At 43.1% G+C, this 20,703-nt stretch overlaps 1 protein-coding gene across 7 annotated transcripts in view; it reads right to left on the minus strand.

The window, feature by feature from the left end:
- Positions 1 to 20,703, minus strand: part of F8 (coagulation factor VIII) — a 128,234-nt gene that overhangs the window by 95,103 nt on the left and 12,428 nt on the right. For 5 of the 7 annotated variants that reach the window (XM_029929514.1, XM_029929515.1, XM_029929516.1 and 2 more), the window contains exons 2-4: positions 16,905 to 17,026; positions 14,298 to 14,420; positions 8,184 to 8,396 (exon numbers count right to left, since the gene is read on the minus strand). In XM_029929514.1, coding sequence (XP_029785374.1) covers positions 8,184 to 8,396; positions 14,298 to 14,420; positions 16,905 to 17,026 — 458 coding nt within the window. Of the gene's footprint in view, positions 1 to 8,183; positions 8,397 to 14,297; positions 14,421 to 16,904; positions 17,027 to 20,273; positions 20,333 to 20,516; positions 20,681 to 20,703 lie in introns of those variants that run through there. The other 2 variants (XM_029929517.1, XM_029929519.1) reach the window with 2 other exon arrangements.

The raw sequence follows: 20,703 nt of genomic DNA on the forward strand, positions 1-20,703 counted from the left end.
CTATCCATTAGATACTGAATCAATTTTTCTTAAGCACTACTAACTGCTTGCTTTTCTTGAAGCTAGATCATTCTGAAAGTTTCCTGTTAGACCTATGAGTGCGAACATATGGTATCTGTCCTTCTCTGCCTGACTTATTTCTCTTAACAGTGTTTTTAAATTACAAAAGCAAAAATTACTCATGTTGATGAAATCACATTTATCAAACTTTTCTTTTTTTTTAAAAAAAGTTTTAATATTTTTTATTTATTTTTGAGAGACAGAGACAGCGCAAGCAGGGGAGGGTCAGAGAGAGAGGGAGACACAGAATCTGAAGCAGCTCCAGGCTCTGAGCTGTCAGCACAGAGCCCAATGCAGGGCTCGAACCCACGAACCACGAGATCATGACCTGAGCTGAAGCCAGATGCTTAAATGACTGAGCCATCCAGGCGCCCCCAGTTTTTTCTTTTATGGACTGTTTTTGGTGTTTTCTCAGAACCCTTCTCTTAACCCTAGAAAGTTATTCTGCTATGTTTCCTAACACTGTTATGGTTTTACACATGACATTTAGAACTATAATTCATTTTGAGTTAATCTTTATATAACTAGTTAGGTGTAGGATCATTGCACACAGATATCCAATTGTCCAACACTATTTGGTGAAAAGACTATCCTTCCTCCTTTGAATTGTTTTTGAGTCGAATCAATTGGGCTTACTTGTGTGGCTCTATTTCTGGACTTTTATTCTCTTTCATTAATCTACAGGTCTATTCCATTTAGTAATACATCTTGTATGTATGTCTGACTACTGCAGCTTTGTAGTAAATTGCAAAATTGAGTAGAATTATTACTCCAAATTTATCCTCTTTCAAAATCGCTTTAGCTAATCTAGTTCTTTTGCCTTTTCATAAACATTTAAGAATCAGTATGTCTGTGGCCAGAAACAATCTTGTGGAAAATCTGCAGACTTGGGGGAACTAAGAGCCTCACTGTTTGCAAACACAGTACGTCTCTCTGATTTCTTTTGCGTTGTAGTTTTCACCGTAGGGACAATGCACAGGTTTTGCTGGATTTATACCTAATCTTTCAATTTTTGGAGCTACTGTAAATCTTTCTTAAATTTTGGTTTCCATTTATTCATTCATAGCATACAGAATACAAAATTTTTAAAGTTTTTATTTCAATTCCAGTTAGTTAACATGCAGAGCAATATTAGTTTCAAGTGTACAATATAGTGACTGAACGCTTCCATACATCACCCAGTGCTTATCCCAAGTGCCCTCCTTCATCCCCATCACCTATTTCACCCATCCCCCCACCTGCCTCCCCTCTGGTAACTATCAGTCTGTTCTCTATGGTTAAGAGTCTGTTTCTTGGTTTCTTTCTCTGTTTTCCCCATTGATCCTCTCTTTTGTTTCTTAAATTTCACATATGAGTGAAATCATATGGTATGTCTTTTTCTGACTTATTTCACTTAGCATAATATACTCTAGTTCCATCAATGTCATTGCACATGGCAAGATTTCATTGTTTTATGGCTGAGTCATAGTCCATTGTATATACCAATGGATATACCACTTCTTTATCCATTCATTACTCGATGGACCTTTGCGGTCTTTCCATAATTTGATTATTGTTGATAATGCTGCTCTAAATACATATTAGTGTAAATGCTGGATCACAAGGTAATTCTATTTTTATTTTTTGAGGGATCTCCACACTGCTTTCCAGACTGTATGCACCAGTTTGCATTCTCGCAAACAGTGCAAGAGGGTTCTGGTTTCCCCGCGTCCTCGCCAACATTTGTTGTTTTTTGTGTTGTTGATTTTAGCCATTCGGACAGGTGTGGAGGAATATCTCATTGTAGTTTTGATTTGGATTTCCCTGATGATAAGTAATGTTGAGTATCTTTTCATATGTCTGTTGGCTATCTGTATATCTTCTTTGGGAAAATGTCTATTCGTGTCTCTCACCCATTTTTTAATTGGATGATTTGCTTCTTGGGTGTTGGATTCATAAGTTGTTTATAGATTTTGGATACTAACCCTTTATCAGATATGCCATTTGCAAATATCTTCTCCTATTCCATTGGTTACATTTAAGTTTTGTTGATTATTTCCTTCACTGTGCAGAAATTCTTAATTTTGATAAAGTCTCAATAGTTTATTTTTGCTTTTCTTTCCTTTGCCTCAGGGGACATATCTAGTAAGAAGTTGCTACAGCCAATGTCAAAGAGGTTGCTGCCTGTGTTCTCCTCTAGGACACATATACATGGGTCTTGTTTTTTGTTTAATCCATTCTCACAACACCCTATGTCTTTTGATTGGAGCATTTAGTCTATTTACATTGAGTGATTATTGATAGATATGAATTTAGTACAATTGTTTTACTTGTTAACTCATTGTTTCTGGAGATTTTCTCTGTTCCTTTCTAGTCTTTTTTGCTTTTGGCCTTTCTTCGCCTACTCAAAGAGTCCCCTTTGATATTTCTTGTAGGGCTGGTTTAGTGGTCACAAAGTCATTTATTTTTCATTTATCTGGGAAACTGTTTATCTCGCCTTCTATTCTGAATGATTGCCTTGCTGGGTAGAATATTATTGGCTGCAGAGTTTTCCCATTCATCATTTTGAGTATATAATGTCATTCTCTTCTGGCTTGCCAAGTTTCTGTTGAGAAATCTGCAGCTAGTATTATGGGTTTTCCTCTGGTAAGGACTTCTTTTTTTTTTAATTTTTAAATGTTTTTTATTTATTTTTAACACAGAGAGAGACAGAGCATGAGAAGAGGAGGGGCAGGGGGGGACACACAGAATTGGAAGCAGGCTCTAGGCTCTGAGCTTATCAGCACAGAGCCCGATGCAGGGCTTGAACCCACAAATGTGAGATCATGACCTGGGTCAAAGTCAGAGGCTTAGCCAACTGAGCCACCCAGGCACCCCTGTTAAGGACTTGTTTTGTCTTGCTGCTTTTAAAGGTTTTTTTTTTATCCCTATATTTTGCAAATTTAATTATGACATGTCTTGGTGTTAGCCTGCTTTTGTTGATTTTGATGGGAGTTCTCTGTGCCTCCTGGATCTGACCGTCTGCTTCCTTCCCCGGAATAGAGAAGTTTTCAGCTATTATTTCCTCAAATAAATTTTCTTCTTCCTTTACTCTGTATAGAATATAATTCATTTTTACCAGTTTTATTGAGACATAACTGCATTACAAAGAATTGCATATATTTAAAATGCATAATTTGATGAGTTAGGCATATGAAAACACCCATAGTGCCATTACGAAATCAAGGTAATAGACATACCTAATACCTCTCAGAGTTTTCATGTGTATTTTAGGGTGTGTGTGTGTGTGTGTGTGTGTATGTTTTAAAAACACTTAATATGAGATTACCCTTATAACAAATTTTGAAGTGTACAATACCATATAGTTAACTATAGGTACTATGTTATATAACAGATCTCTGGAATTATTCATGTAGCGTAATTGAAGCTTTATACCTTTTGAATAACAACTCTCCAATTTCTCTTCCCCCAGCTCCTGGAAACCACTATTATATTCTCTACTTCTACAGAATTTTAGACTACTCTATGACTATTTTAGATACCTCATATAAGTGGACTCCTCCAATATTTTCCTTTCTGTGACTGACTTATTTCACTGAACATAATACCCTCCAGCTTCATCCATAGTTTTGCAAATAACAGGATTTCCTTTTTTAAAATGCTAAGATTCCATTATTATATATATCCATGTGATTTTGATATATACATATATACCTAATATATGTATATATCATATTTTCTTTATCCATCTGTTTGCCAATGGACACTTGGGTTGTTTCCACATCTTGTCTATTGTGAGTAATGTTGCAATAAATACAGGAGTGCAGATATCTCTTTGGGATCCTGATTTCAATTATTTTTGATGTATACCAGAAGTCAAATTGTAAGATCATACGGCAGTTGTTTTCGTTGTTTCCCATGATCCCTGTACTGATTTTCCTTCCCTTCAATAGCGTACATGGCTCCCTTTTTCCCGCATCCTTGCCAACACTCATCTAACAGGTATGAGATGACACATCATTATGGTTTGGGTTTGCCTTTCCCTGATGACTAGTGATGTCGAGCCCCTTTTCACATACTTGTTAACCATCTGTACATCTTTTTTCTCCCCAGAAAATATATATTCACATCCTTTGCCAGTTTGGAGAATATCGAAGGGGAATAAAAAAGTGAAATTCTCCACCAGTTTGGTGGTACTTAAAATTCTGATGCCTTTTCCTGACCTGCTTGTTCTATTTGATTTTTTGAATCCTCAAATGGCTGGGCTATGTGTTTTGTGAAGGTTCCATAGTTGAGTTCAGTGGGAGATAAAGGGTGGTGTATGTTTCCTGCATCTTACCCAGAACCAGAACCTCTGTAGATTTTTTGAAAAAGATTTTATTTTTAAGTAATCTCTACACCCAATATGGGCCTCGGGTTTATAGTCCCGAGATCAAGAGCCCCACGCATCACTGAGTCAGCCAGCGAGCCGCCCTCTGTTGACTTTTTAAGTCAATTTTCTGTCAAAGAATTTTTTTGATTTTAAATATTTATTTATTCATCAGTTGGTGGACATGTAGGCTCTTTCCATAATTTGGCTGTTGTTGACAGTGCCGCTATGAACACTGGGGTACATGTGCTCCTATGCATCAGCACTTCTGTATCCCTTAGGTAGATCCCCAACAGGGCTATTGCTGGGTCATAGGGGAGTTCTACGGATAGTTTTTTGAGCAGCCTCCACACTGTGTTCCAGAGTGGTTGTAAGATGTGGTTTATATACACAATGGAGTACTACATGGCAATGAGGAAGAATGAAATCTGGCCCTTTGTAGGAAAGTGGATGGACCTCGAGGGTGTCATGCTAAGTGCAATAAGTCAGGCAGAGAAGGACAGATACCATATGTTGTCACTCAGAGGTCTAACAGGAGAAACCTAACAGGGGACCACGGGAAGGGAAAGCGGCGGGGAAAGAGTTGGGGAGAGGGAAGGAGGCAAATCATGAGAGATCTTTGAATCCTGAGAACAAACTGAGGGCTGAAGAGGGAGGGGGGGAAGTGGTAGGGGGGCTGATGGTCATGGAGAGGGGCACTTGTAGGGAAGAGATCTGGGTGTTATATGGAAATCAACTTGGTAATAAACTATTAATAAAGCTAAAAAATAAAAAAATAAAAACAAAGCAATATTTATTTATATTTTATATATGAACATGTATTGATGATTTTATTGTTTTATTAAACTTTACATCTCACAAATAACACACTGAGGTTTTAGCTCTTTGTCAAAAATTATGACTATGAAACTGAAGTTGGGGCACCTGAGTGGCTCAGTCAGTTAAGCGTCTGACTCTTGGTCTCGGCTCAGGTCATGATCTCACAGTTTGTGAGTTCGAGCCCCACATCGGGCTCTGCACTGTCAGTGCAGAGCCTGCTTGGGATTCTCTCTCTCTCTTCCTCTTTTTCTAGCCTCCCCTGCTTGTAATCATTCTCTCTCTCTCTTTCAAAATAAATAAGTAAACTTTAAAAAAAATTTTAAAAGAAAGAAACTGAACTTAGTGTACAAGAGATCATACTTCCAAAGGAAGCTAGTATAGTCTTGTGGTCTTCTCTTCTACTCCCTGCCCTCTTGTTTTTTCCTTTTTGTAGTCATCATAATCGTCCGGAAATGGTGGTTCATGTTCACAAATTCCTTGCCTATCCTCCCATCCAAGGGTGGAGTTTAGTTCCCCTCCCCTTTTATGGGCTGGCCAGAGTGATTCATTCCAACAACAGAATGAGGTGGAAGGGATGCTGTGTGACTTCAGCAAATGCAAATTCCCAAACACTGGCAATGCAGCCACCGGCTGGCGAGGATGAAGAGCGACAGGAGCTCTTGTTCATTGCTCCCAGAATACAAAAGGGTCCAGCCACCTTGGAAAACAGGTTGGCAGGGTCTTAGCAAAAGAAAGCCTACTCTTACCGTACGACCCAGTAATTGTGCTCTTTGGCATCCGCCCAAAGGGGTTGAAGACTATGCATGCATAGAAACCTGCACATGGCTATATTCATAACTGTCAAAACTTGGAAGCAACCGAGGTGTCCTTCATTGGTGAGTGGCTAAATTAACCGTGATCCATCCAGTTAACAGAATATTATTCCATGCTGAAAAGAAGAAAGCTATCAAGCCATGATAAGACAGGGACAAAACTGGAATGCATATTAGTAAGTGGAAGAAGCCAATTTGAAAAGATTATATACTGTATGATTTCAACTAGTTGACATTTTTTAAAAGGCAAAACTATGGAGACAATTTAAAATATCACTGGTTGCCAGAGCAGGACAGATACCATATGTTTGCACTCATAGGTCTAACGGGAGAAACCTAACAGAGGACCATGGGGAGGGGAAGGTGGAAAGAGAGCTGGGGAGAGTGAGGGACACAGATCAAGGGAGACTACTGAATACTGAAAACGAACCATGGACTGAAGGGGGAGGGGGAGGGAGGGAAGGCGGTGATGGTCATGATGGGGGGCACTTGTGGGGAGAAGCACTGGGTGTTACATGGAAACCAATTTGAAAATAAACTATTAAAAATAAAATAAATTATCAGTGGTTGATAGTACCAGGGTGGCTAAGTCAGTTAAGGAGCTGACTTTGGCTCAGGTCATGATCTTGCGGTTCGTGAGTTCAAGTCCTGCATCAGGCTCTGTGCTGACAATTCAGAGCCTGGAGCCTGTTTTGGATTCTGTGTATCCCTCTCTCTCTGCCCCTTCCCCACTCATGCTCTGTTTCTCTCTCTGTTGCTCAAAAAAGTCATTAAAATGTTTTTAGTAAAAAAATAAAATATCGGTGGTTGCTGAAGGGTAGTAGAGGAAAGGATGAGTAGGTGGGACCCAGGATTCTTAGAAGTGTGAAACTCTCCTCTATGCTAGCATAGTGATGGGTGCATATCATTACACATTTGTCCAAACCGTAGAATGTAGACCAACAAGAATGAGCCATTCTGTAAAGTATAGACTTAGGTTGATAATGATTGTCAATGTAGGTACATCAATTGTAGCCAACACACTGCTCTGGGGTAGCATGTTTATAGTAGGGGAGGCTGTGTGGGTCTCAGGAAGGTGCTATTTGGGAATCTCTGTACTTCCTGCTCAATTGTGCTATAAATGTAGAACTACTCTAAAAAATCGAGTCCATTTAAAAGGAAAAAAAACCCATTTCTGGCTACCCTGTAGCTCCCATGCTGAAAAGACCTTGTGGACAGCTCTAGCTATTTGAGTTTTCTAAGCCTAGGTGCCACACATGTGAATCAAGTTTTACTCAGGATGACCTTGGCTCCAGCCACTATCTGACTCACCCTCATTAGAAATCCTGAGACAGGGGCACCTGGGTGGCACAGTCGGTTAGGTATCTGACTCCTGATCTCATCTCAGGTCATGATCTCATGGTTTGTGAGTTTGAGCCCCACATCGGGCTCTTTGCTGATGGCATGGAGCCTGCTTGGGATTGTCTCTCCTTCTCCCTGCCCCTCCCCTGTTTGTGCACATGTGTGTGCATGCTCACTCGCTCGCTCACTCTCTCTCAAATAAATAAACTTAAAAAATTAAAAATAAAAGAAATTCTGAGACAGACCATCAAGTAAACATACTCCCAAATTCCGTGAGAGACCCACGAAAACCATGAGAAATTATAAATGATTATTGTCACTTTAAGCCACTAAATTGCAGGGACATGCAGTAATAGTTAAAGGAATAAAAATGAAAGTCCACTGAAGCTGAATTCACTATTAAAAATTTTGAATTAAAGTAAATTCTGCAATGTTTACTTCCTTAATTTAGGGCATGCCATTAAACTATAAATTAAAAACAGTTTTGATTAGTATAAGATCATTTGTAGAATAACAAGTTATACATGTTTCCTTTTCTCCAATGTTCATATGCTTTTGGGAGACAGATGATGTGCTTGAATGTGTTCATCTCTCCAGGAAGCTCTCAGGGAAGCTAACACAAAACTTACAAAAGGACTAGAGACAGAGCCCATGGAATAGAATATTTTCTTTCCCTGGGTATAACGCTAGGGAAAAGAAACCTCCTTCAATGAAAGAACACAAATGCTATCTTCTATGAGTTGACCCAGATGTGTGTACTTCTCTGATTATTTCATCTGAGTCCTACCCTCTCTCACACTTACCTTGTTTGCACACCAGCAGGGCTCCAACAAGGCCTGAATTTAGGTCTTTCACCAGATCCACATGAGAAAAGTATGAGTAGGTGAGACACGGTGGGTCAGAGGCCATTGGACCATTCTCTTTCAGGACCTGCCAGACGTAGGTATGGCTCTCACCAGGAAAGACTTTATCATCTTCCTTCTCCTTCTGGCTGGTCTGGTCCTCATACTCAGCACCTAAAGCAAGAAGGGATACAAGTGTCCTTTCCACACCCACTGTTCACTCAAGGAAAGTATCAAGTTTATTATTATCAACAGATTCTACACAAGAAGTAGGCTTTCTGCAACTGAGTCCGGAAGACTAATAAGCAGCCTCACATAGCCCAGCGAAGTTGTAGGCCGCTAATGCCGACATGAGGGGGTCAGCGGGTCTCACTGCACCCTCTAGATTCTAACAAATAATAGTTTTCATCATTGCATCTTTACACCTGGTGTGCGTTCATTCAACTCGACAGACATATGTTGGTTACATACTTTGTCCCAGACTCTTTAATGAGCACTGGTGAAGAGAGTGGAAAGGTGAGATACAGGGAGTTTTAAAAATATTTTTAACTTGGCTCTTCTCTGGAGGAGCAGATCACATTAGGGGCAGATATTTCCTGGCTGTCCCATCCTTAGTGATGTTAAAATGGACTCCTGGATTAGTCTGATGCCTTGATTCTAAATTGAGCACTATATGTGTTCATCATTAATTAAGTGTCATTGCTTCCAGGTCATTTCAGTGGACAGGAGTAGAAAATATTTAAAGGCACTGACCATAACTCTTATATTTCTATTGAAACACTTTTCTAGCAACTCATCATAACGTCCTGCATTTATCACAGTCTCTGGAGTTCCAGAGAGGCCCAAAGCATTCAGGGGGCTCTTCATTTATATCCTGTCTTATCAGCTACACATCTGAAAAAGGGACCTCTCCAATCGAGCAGTGCAACACGCACCTGCACTGCACCTACTCTGCCTGTACTTTCACTGCAAACTTTCAGCAGCCAAAGGCCACCCCCAAAGTCAGTCTCTCGGGGGTACAGGGACACCCTTTTCAGTGTGCACTAGGTAGTAGTGGCTTCATCCAGAAGCAATATCAGACCAACACCTGAGCATGGCAGAGACCAGGAGACTTTTTTAAAAACCTGAGTCAGCCCCTGGGGATGGAGTATGTGTTTCAGGTGCCGGTGTGATCATGGGTTGATATTAAATTCTAGATAATAGATACATTTGGATAGGGACGGAAGGAATCAGGAGATACATAAGAGGCTTCAATTGTATCTATAATATTTAATTTCTTAAGGCAAAAATGGCAAAAGGGTGTTCTGTGTAATTTTCACTATTATATGTGTGATTTCAATGTGCCTTTCACACGGAAGATGTGCTAAGGAGTGTACTGAATCAACAAAAATCCACTGCTGAAAGGATGCCATTTTGTTGTTAGCCCTTGAGCCAGTCAAAGCTTTCTCCAGTACTTTTGGGCTTAAGATACACAAGGAAGAGAGAAAAATTGAGGAGAACATCACAGAGCTTGCTGTAGAGAAGACTGCAGAATAAACCATCCCAAATGGAGCAGTGTGAAACAACAGCTACTGTACTACCCTTGCAGATTCTGTGGGTCAGGAGCTCAGAACACAGGCAAGGTGGCACCTCCACTCCAAGGCGTCCAGGGCGTCAGCTGGCATGCCACAAACAGCTGAGGGCTGGAACCATCTGGAAGGTTTGTTATTCACACATCTAGTAGCTGGATAGGGATGATCTGAAAACTGGATTCAGTTGGGACTGTCAACCAGCACACTTACACCTGGGACTTTCTACTTGGCTTGGGCTTCCTCATGGGGACTCTGAGGAGTCAGGATGTCAAATGGCATTTCAGGACACCAGAGTGAATGTTGCCACAAGCAAGACAGAAACAGCATGTTCTTTTACCAGTCAGTGTCAGAAGTACGTGGCACAGGCTCCCCCATACACTATTGGTTGAAGCAGTTACACGCCTCCACAGATTAAAGGGAAGGAGCTATAGATTCCAGGGGCACCTGGGAAGCTCAGTTGGTTGAGCGTCTGACTTCGGCTCAGGTCATGATCTCACAGTCTGTGGGTTTGAGCCCCACATCAGGCTCTGTGCTGACAGCTCAGAGCCTGGAGCCTGCTTTGGATTCAGTGTCTCCCTCTCTGTCTGCCCCTCCTCTGTGCAGTCTCTGTCTCTGTCTCTGTCTCTGTCTCTCTCTCTCTCTCAAAAGTAAAATAAAACATTAAAAAAAGAAATACGGACTTCCATCTTTATAAACCACCACACCGGGGCATTTAAGAGTGTTCTCAAGTAGGCAGCTTCCTGAGCAGTGTGCGCTCAGTAACCAAGGTAGCTGGGAGTTTACACAAAGATCTCACGGTCAGGCCCAGGGGCTGCGGCGAGCTCTTTGGTCTCCACCTTCCACCTCCAGCCCCGACCCTCTTCTCTCCCCCTGATGTCTACGGCCTTGTACCTGCGTCCTCCCTCTGCCTGGCCTCCACTACACTGTCTGTCCCGGAGAGCCCTCTACCTATCCCGCTGTGGTTCGTTGGTCAGCCTTATCCCAGGCCTAGCCTAGGGCCCCAGAAGTTAGTCAACTGTGCTTCAGGGGGGTACTCCGGCCCTCTCTGTGGAACCTGCAGTCATTACTCCTTTACCAGATCTCTGCTCAGCAGCTTCGGGTTGAGATTTCCTGACTTGAACGTCCCCATGCTGTCTTTCAGGTCTCACTCAAAGTTCTGCAGCTCATGGCCAACCCCACCTAATGCATCCTGAGAACCTCACTTCATGGACACCCCTATAGGCTAGGTTGGTGTCTTAGGATCCACCGGTCTGGAAAAGGAAGTAAAAAAGTATCTCTAGCACTGAGCTTTCATTTTCACTCCAGACCAAATTTGAAGTTTCCTTGGACCTGCTTTTCGCTTGTTTTCTGGCTACTTGTTTTCTGTCTACTTTGACAGATACTTCACATGAACAGACTGTCTAGGTTTAGATCCTAGGAGCCAAAGCAAGTCAGATGGCTAAGCCCCACATCAATACGTGGGGAAATATGTCTCTCCAAATCTGGGGAGGGGATGACTACTTGCTAACCAGTAACACGATTTACCAGAGTCGGCTTGGGAGAGAAAAATGACAGGTTTACAAAGCTATAGACACATAAAACAGATCAGTGCTTGCCCAGAACCGGAAATGGGAAGGGTCTGGAACTCCAAAGAGAGAATTTCTTGTAGTGACAGAAGTGTTCTAAACACGAGCTGTGTTGGTGGCAGCACACGTGTAAAAGTCTACTAAAAGTCATCAAACTACGTTTTACTGAAATGTAGTTGACATACAATATTCTATTCGTTTCAGGTGTACCGCATGGTGATTTGGCAATTCTTTACATTGCTCAATGGTCACCACGGTGTCTGGTTACATCTGTCACCATACAAAGTTGTTACAATATTATTGACTTTATTCCTTAAGCTGTACATTAAAGTCCTATGATTTATTTATTTTTAACAGGAAGTTTTTGCTTTTTAATCCCCTTCATCTATTTTCCCTAACCCCCCAAATTCCCTATCCTCTGGAAACCACCAGATCGTTCTTGGTATCTATGAATCTATTTCTATTTTGTTTTGTTTGTTTTTAGACTCACATATAAGTAAAATCATACAGTTTTTGTCTTTCTCTCTCTGACTTATATTTCAGTTAGCATAATACCCTCTAGTTCCATCCACATCATTGGAAATGCAAGATTTCATTCTTTTGATGGCTGACTAATATTCCACTGTGTGTGTGTGTGTGTGTGTGTGTGTGTGTGTGTGTGTGTGTTTATGACCACATCTTCTGTATCCATTCATCTATGGATGGATACCTGGGTTGCTTCCATATTTGGTCTCTTGTAAATAATGCTGCAATGAACAGAGAGGAGCATATATCTTTGCAACTTGTGTTGTTTTCATTTTCTTTGGATAAATACCCAGAAGTGGAATTGCTGGATCATACAGTACCTGTATTCTTAATTTTGGGGTCACCTCCATCCTGGTTTCCACAGCAGTGGCACCAGCAGTGCAGGACGCCTCCCCTGGTGTCACACGCTCACCGACACTTGTTATTTCTTGTGTCTTTGTTACTAGCCACTCTGACAGGCTTGAGGTGGTACCTCAGTGTGGTTTTGATGTGCATTTCCCTGCTGATGAGTGATGCTGAGCATCTTTTCACGTGTCTGTTGGCCATCTGGATGTCCTCTTTGGAGGCGTGTCTATTCAGATCCTCTGCCCGTTCCTTCATTTGTTTGTTTTAATTTGGGAGGTTTGTTTTCTTTGATATTCATTTGTGTGAATTCTTTATGGATTTTGGATATCAACCCCTTGTGGGATATTTCATTTGCAAATACCTTCTCCCACATAGTAGGTTGCTGTTTCATTTTGTTGATGGTTTCCTTCACTTATGCAAAAACTTTTTAGTTTGATATAGTTCCATTTCTTTATATCTGTCTTTGTTGCCCTTGCTGTCAAACTACTTCAGATGAATGAATTTTATGGTATATAAGTTATACCTCACTAAAACTGTATAAAAATGCTATGGGGAGAGTGGCATCTGGGGGACTCAGTTGGTTAAGCATCTGACTTTGGTTCAGGTCATGATCTTGCAGTTTGTGGGTTCAAGCCCCACATCGGGTTCTGTGCTGACAGCTCAGAGCCTGGAGCCTGCTTCTGATTCTGTGTCTACCCTCTCTCTGCCCACTACCCCCTCAAAAATAAATCAAGATTAAAAAAAATTTAAAAATGTTTAAAAATGCTATGGAGAGGGGCACCCCAAGGTAGGCAGAGAGACTACAGCTGGAGGGTAAACCGTACACAAAAGTCAATTTGAGATGGATCACCGAGCTATACAAGGTAAAATAATAAAACTTCTGGAGAAAAGCATGGAAGAAAGTCTTTATGACTTTGGGATAGGCAAATAGTTTAAACAGGACATGAAGCTCTAACATAGAAAGAAAAAAGTGATCATTTTGTGGTTCATTAACTGTTGAACTTTTGTGCTTCATTAGTAACTTTTGTTTACCAAAAAAATTACTGAGAGAGTGAAAATTCAAGGCACAGATTGGAAGAAGATATGCCAATATTTACATCTGTCAGATGATGTGTATTCAGAATATATAAAGTACGTGTACAAATCAATAAGGATAAAGATAAACAACTCCTTTTTTCAACAGGAAAAGCAGTTAAACACTTGATATTTTACAATAGGGCATCAGAAAGGTCCACAAGCATATGAAATGACACTCAGCATCATCACAGATGTAAGTGGCAGGCTGGGGCTCCCAGGCTGGTCGAAGGAGGCCAGCAGCTTGTGGATCGCAGCATATGGATATTTAGGCTACTGGCAGGACTGTAAGTCACATGGCTTCGAGGCCATTTTCTCACCGTGTTGTTCCTGGGCAGACATTTCCTCTAAACCCCCTGTCCCCGCCCGTCGTCCTCCCCCAGCCCAGGTCTGCCTTGGCCTCATGAGTACTACTCAAACAATTTCAGGAGGAAATGAGTCAACATGTTAAGTGCAGTTAGGCCATCCAACATACGGCATGTGCTCCAACAGTTTATTAATGATTCGCTTGAATTTCCTTGATCTGTATATGCCCTAGTCTCTCTGGACAACACAGCACTCCCTGCACTCCCTTCGTGCTCTGTGAAGGTCAAGGAGCAGTTAGGTAAAGTGGGGACCCTATGAGGTCAGCTTTTGCTTCTGGTAGTTGGCTCTTATCTCACGGTGGCATTGATATTTAGGAACTGGAGAGAGGGGAGGGAGAGGAAATATTGTCAAAGTGAGAATCTAAGGAAGGAACAATTCCATTTCATTTCTATACCATGAGCCTTCAACTTCCCTAGGAAGTTTCTGGACATAGGAAGGCAGATGAAGTGGAATTCTTAGGATCTGTGGCCTGGCTCCTCAAGGGAGGACAGGAAGTCAATTAAACTTCAGGGCTTAAACTAAGGTAACAGGGTTCCTGACTTCATGAACCAGGCCTCGGTTTGAATCCCGACTCCACCATTCCCCAGTGGTATGAGGGTGAGAAGACAGTAGGAGGGCATCAGACTCACCTTCGGAAGCTTTCCAGTAGGATACACCAACAGCATGAAGGCTGACGGGGTGAGAAGCCATGTTCTTGAGTATAATGACCACTGTGTCAAAAACCTCGGCCCGGATGGTAGGACCTAGCAGACCTGCAAGAACAAGATATCCCCCAAAGCTCACTTGGAGAGCAGCACTCCATAAAACCTGCTACTATGAAAGTGGTGGCTGAAGTCGGGCCCCATGATTATTGATAAAAAGCAGTAATTGAATGAATAAATGCATAAACTGCCATCACCAGCTCAACGCATGGTTCTTCTGAGGATGGATGTCTGGCAATCCATTCCGCCGAGTTCCTGGAGGTGCAGTAGCGAATAAGACCCATCATGGGAATTATATTCAAGAGAATGAGATCAGGCACACAAAGAAATAAGAACCATTCTGGTTGCGGTCAATGCTATGAAAGATGTGCTAGAAAACGCTGAAGCAGGAGACACAGGATCCTTTAAGTATAGTGGTCAGGGAGGGCGTGTTTGAGGAGGTGGCATTTGAGCAGAGGTGTGACTAATTAAAAAGCAAGATTTGCAAACATCTCTTAGAAAACATTCAAAGCAGATAAAACAAACGGAAAAGTCCTGAGACAGGAATAATATTCACGCGGTTGAGGACCAGGTGAATGAGCAGGGCAATAGTAGGAAATAGGGTTATAAAGGCAGGGAGGGAACGTAGCATGTAGGACTTTGTAGGGCACAGAGGTTTGGATGAATTTGGAATTTATAAGAAGTAAGCAGACGTGGGACTTGTTTTGGATGACGAGTCGACAGGATGATTCCTGTGGTTTGGGTTTGTGAAACTGGGTGGCAGTCAGGTCAGGACACAGAAAATTAAGAGGGAAATCAAGACTTCTGATTTACAGACATACTAAGTATAAGATACATACAAAATGGGGACGCCTGGGTGGCTCAGTCGGTTAAGCGTCCGACTTTGGCTCAGGTCATGATCCTGTGGTTCATGAGTTGGAGCCCCACATTGGGCTCTGTGGTGATGGCTCAGAGCCTGGAGCCTGCCCCAGATTCTGTGCCTCCCTCTCTCTCTATGCCCTTCTCCCTCTTGTGCTCTCTCTCTCTTAAAAATGAAGAACATTAAAAAAATTAAAAAAGATATCTACAAAATGATTTATTGAGTGAACTGGATTCAATGAGACAAAAACATGAAACAGATTTATTTTGCATAGTTTTTAACTGTGTTATGTGGAGTTTCCTCTCTTGCACTTTGAACAATCTCCAAATTTTCCACTAACCTTTACAGATCAACAGTATCATATTAGTCCAGTGACACCAGTCTAGACCAACTAGTCCAGTCTAGTGGAATATCAAACATTTGATGTCTCCTGAAGTTTAAGGCTCCCTCCCTCCTTCAGCTACGTCCTGATAAGTTCCGAAACCGATGTTCTCATCTTCCTCTCCTAGTCCGCCTCCCCGACTCACCTCACTGCCTCTGGGCCCTTTGGAGCCAGGGAGAAAAAAAGGACAGGGGTGGAAAAAGCGGCCTGCTGACAAGATCATTCTTGGAAGGAACAGTGATAATGTGGTTTTGGCCCTCCCGGTCATGGGGCATGCCAAACGTCTGTGTGCTTCTTTCTTACGAAATGTATACGAGCTCCTGGGAGGCCCCCCCCCAGTCATGCCCTCTCCACCTGTCACTTGTATCTCTCTTCTCCGTCTCTGCTTCTGGCAGTATAATCACAGAGTCCCAGGCAGGATCTTCTCAAGACCAGTCTTGTCCTATGACCCTCCTCATGTCACGCAAGTGAGAGGTGCAAGGGGCAGTGCAGTTAGCTTCAGCTCCAGCCCACAATCCTTATTATGACAGCAGGGGAAGTTCCCCAAAGACCCTGGCCTTGAAAATTTTTCCAGATAAAAACTAGGCACGAATCAGAGTCCTACAAGCTGCACAGGTGTTACGTCAAGGCTTCTAAGTGCTTCTCCTGAGGCCTTGACATGAGCAGGAAGCCTCCCCACAAGGGGGTTTTACAGATCACCAAAATTGGTCTCCAAAGAAATCCTCAAATCTAAACGATTTCCTAAGTCCCCAGTCTTCTTGTATATAGGCTAAGGGTTGTAGAGCCAATTTGGGGTCACCAGGTGAACAAGTTCTAAATATGAGAACAGATATTTCTCTTTAGAATTTGCGGGGGTACTTGTCACCTATAGCTCTCAGAAATAATCCTATGGTAGGAGATGTCTCATCATAGTATCTTGTCACGTGCTCGCTTGGTATCTGAGTGGACCTATCAAGCAAGCAGTGTGAACTGAAGATATAAACCTGGGATTAACTGCCATAGAGATGGTGTCTTAACACTGTGAGACTGGATAAGACCAGCCAGGGATAGGAGGTGAAGACACGATGAAACAAACCCAGGTCCGAGACCCAGAGCACTCTAACTTCTAGAGAACAGCGGAGGAGGGGGGCCCGGCAAACAGACGGAGGACACTCGGCCAGTGCATTTCCCTGACAGGGGGTAGTGAGGAAGCCTAGCCCTCGTCAACTGCAGCCTGAACACTGGCGGGTCCTTGCCGGGACACCAGACGCAGATACTGGGTCTCACAATACACAGTCAGGGTCGTTTCCATTACCCAACCACGGTGGCCTGGGCTTGGCGATGTTGAAGAGGCGATCCGTAAACTCTACGAACACAGTCTTTCTGTACATGACTGACGTGCTGGATGGCAACGGTCTCGGCCCCCCAGGGGAAAACCTGCATGGAGAAAGGAAAAAGTCATTCATCTCAGTGACCTTCTTTAAACCCATTTTGAAAAGCAGCTGGAAGTAAAGCTTCTCTCCCGCTCTCCTCTCCGGCTAACACAGCAAATTGGAAATTGTATGTAAGTCCGTGCTACAGGCTGAATGTTTAGGTGTGCACAAAACTGGATTAGTGACCTTAGACGAGACCCCAGAGAGATCTCTCACCTCTTCCACCGTGCAAAATTACAGTGGAAAGATGGCCATCCATGCACGAGGAACAGGGCCCTCACCAAACACCAAATCTACTGGGACGTCGATGTTGGACTTTCAGCCTCCAGAACTACAAGAGACAAATGTCTGTTGTTTGTGAGCCACCCAGCACGTGGGGTTTTGCTCCAGCAGCCTGAGCTGAGACCATCCCTAACATCTATCAAACCAAAACACTGTTTGCAAAAGTCATCTGGGGGCGCCTGGGGGGCTCAGTCGATTAACCGTCTGACTTCAGCTCAGGTCACGATTTCATGGTTCGGTGGTTCAAGTCCCACATCAGGCTCTGTGCTGACAGCTCAAAGCTGGGAGCCTGCTTCAAATTCTGTGTCTCCCTCTCTCTCTGCCCCTCCCCCACTTGTGCTCTGTCTCTCTCTCTCAAAAATAAATAAACATTAAAAAAAATTTTTAAGTCATCTGATACTTCAGGTACCATTTGATAAAATAAATGATAAACTGGTACATATACACTGCATCAGCAAAAATTCCTTTGCCAAAGCAGGCGTCACATTGTCCTTCAACTTCTTCTCTAAAGGAGAGGGTGACTTTAAGTAACTTGTATTCCAACTTTGTCAGTATGTGTCTCGAATTATACTTCCCCTCTGAGGGATACTAGGAATATCACAAAAATTGCCTGCCAGTGGAGACCGTATGAGCCGTGTACGAGGTACAGGGTCAGTCCTCCATTAGAGCTCATTTCTGTCTCTGATCACATACTCCCAATTATCCATTTATTCACAAATTAGCTACTGACTCAGGAACTGTAGAATGGATTATATAACTGCTCCTAAAATGTTATTCTTTGCCTCATTTATTAAAACGTGTAGGTAAAGACTGGTTCCTAACTTTTCCTCTCTGTCCCTCACAAGTTAGGTTGTTGTGTTCTGGAACCCCGTCTAGGTTAAATGATCAAAATGACCAATGTGAATCCTAGCGAAAAAGGTGCCAGGTGAATGGTTGAAAATAGCACTGGTTGAAGGTGACTAGTGCCACTCATCTTCACACTGATAGAGTAGCTGTGCCGTTTTCTATACGTCGTAGGGAGTGTCTCTTCCTGACTTATGTCCTGGGTATTCAGCTCTTACCACTCCCCAGATTTTACCAATTGGTAACGTTTCAGCAAGCCGAAGAAATAGAGGCACGAGGCATGGACATTTGGGGAATGAAGATGCATGTGGAGAAAGCAAGGCTCCTGCTCTGGAAGGACACGTTCACGTGTGGATCCAAACCGCGATAAGTCAAAACACACGCGAGCACTCAGCCCCCACAGATGCACATTCGTTCATTTAGACACCACACACTCAGTGCCACTGTGCCGTCACATACTAGAAATGAACAAGGAGAGCTTTTAAAAGATATGCATTTCGACGTGGAGCAGGTGTTGTTTCTTTTTCACATCTGACATCAGATTTCGATCTCCTATATTTGACTAATACTTAAAAATGACCTCTTATGGTTAGGTCACCTGATGCTGCTTTCTCCACTGAAAACCTGACTTTGCTTTGTGGCAACACTGGAAAGGAAAAGAGCCGAGGGTCCCTGACAGCCACGTGGGGGCGTGTACACAACACAGTGGGCACGCTGTGCACACGCTTGTGCTCTCTCTCTCTCTCTTCCAGGTGTCAGCAGCTGGAATCCGACTGGGGTTAGGAAGCTCAGGCACTATGCATCCAGCCCCTTCCTCTTTCTGGCTCGGGACAGGATTCAGGGAGTTGGGGTGAATAACTGGACAGGGGCAGACCCAGACCCCTGGCACTCGATGTGCACTTATCCCCATACACTGTCACCCTCGTTTCCTGGTCTTCTGCACAAACTTGCGATCCATGAAGCAATACTTCCTCCGTCTGGGTAGTGTCGGAAACCATTCAGTTTTCATGTATAAGTTTCTTCTGCACGACATTCCCAGACGTGGTTGTGATCACAATGAGAGTTTGCACTAGAGCGGAGCACACTGCCCGTGGAGCTGAGCTTGGGGTGTGGTGGGGGGCTCACAAACTGTCATTTCTCCTTCATGCCCCTCCTCTCTGCCCCTAGAGCTTACATAACTGCCTGTTTTCAAATTGAATGATTAGGTCAATGCTTCTTGATTTATTTTTGAAAGATAATACCAACACAGTAATAATAAGACCAGGGTGAAATACTGCAGTTCTAACATCTCAATCTGAAAGGGATTTTTTTCTATCTTATACAGAGGAATCTAGCATCGATAGACGCTCAGAAGTAGCCTTGGGTATAAACATTTAAGGATGGGCAGAACAACATTTGTGTGTTGGAAGCCAAGGACCCTGAACAGACAGTCTTCTCAACTTCAAAATGAAAATCAATTTTCTAATGGGGCGCCTGGGTGGCTCAGTCAGTTAAGCATCTGACTCTTGATTTTGGCTCAGTCATGATTTCGCAGTTCATGAGTTCAAAACCTGTACTGGGCTCTGCACTGACTGTGCAGAGCATCCTCAGGGTTCTCTCTCTCCCTCTCTGCCCCTCCCCCAGTCATTCTCTCGCTCTTTCTCTCTCTACTGCTTTGGCCTTCTACATGGAAGAGATAGTCCTGCTCCCTCTAGCCATCGTGTGCCACCTAAGGAAGAAAATTTAGAGGCAACAGTGAAGTTCACAGTCCAGGGACACAGGCTTACCATAAGACTGAAACCTAACCATACAACTATCGAATGCGTCCTGCCCCACACCTTAGCACTACATTACTAAAGATCCAATTTATCACAGTTCCCTTTACCCAGTATTCTATTCAGAGGGAAGGAATTAATGTAGGTCAGAAACTCAGATCTACGTAAAGAAAGGAAGAACATCAAATAATGAAAAGTCAAGAGAGCATTCACCACAGAAGAGGCACCAAACTACTAAGGAGACTGACTACCTTAGCCAGTTGGTATCAGCCACCCTCCATCCTTGCAACTCCAATCCTGCCAAAATGGACATATATATGGATGGAGGAGCCATAGCTTAGGCAACGCGAGCGTGCAGTATCACAGACTCACCAAGGCTCGAACGTCCAACTTGCCAGCAGCAGAGACCAATACTAACGCCCTGATACATCACGATTCCTCAAGGAAACTATTCAGAAATTAGTGAGCCTCAATAAGCACCAATAAACTCCCCCTAAAAACTTCCTGCCTGTGCGCGCGTACATACACACCGAAAAAAGCTGACACCTTTTATTTTTCATTTGTGTGCTTATAAAGCTATAAAAGCACCCAAGGAAGCACAGATATTATCATTACTTGAAAACTATTTGCTGGGAAGATTCCTTTTCATCCGAGTTGTGTTCAGACCCTCCACGGTGAGCTGTGAGTCTGCGGAAACGCCGCTGCCCAAGGTCAGCAGCCCAAGTCGCGGGCCGCGGCCCCCGACTTCCGGCGACGGCGCAGGCGCAGGCGCAGGCGCCGCGGGGCTTCACGGCGAGAGGGC

The sequence above is a fragment of the Suricata suricatta genome, chromosome X (assembly GCF_006229205.1).
Source record: "Suricata suricatta isolate VVHF042 chromosome X, meerkat_22Aug2017_6uvM2_HiC, whole genome shotgun sequence".
Taxonomy (NCBI): Eukaryota; Metazoa; Chordata; class Mammalia; order Carnivora; family Herpestidae; genus Suricata; species Suricata suricatta.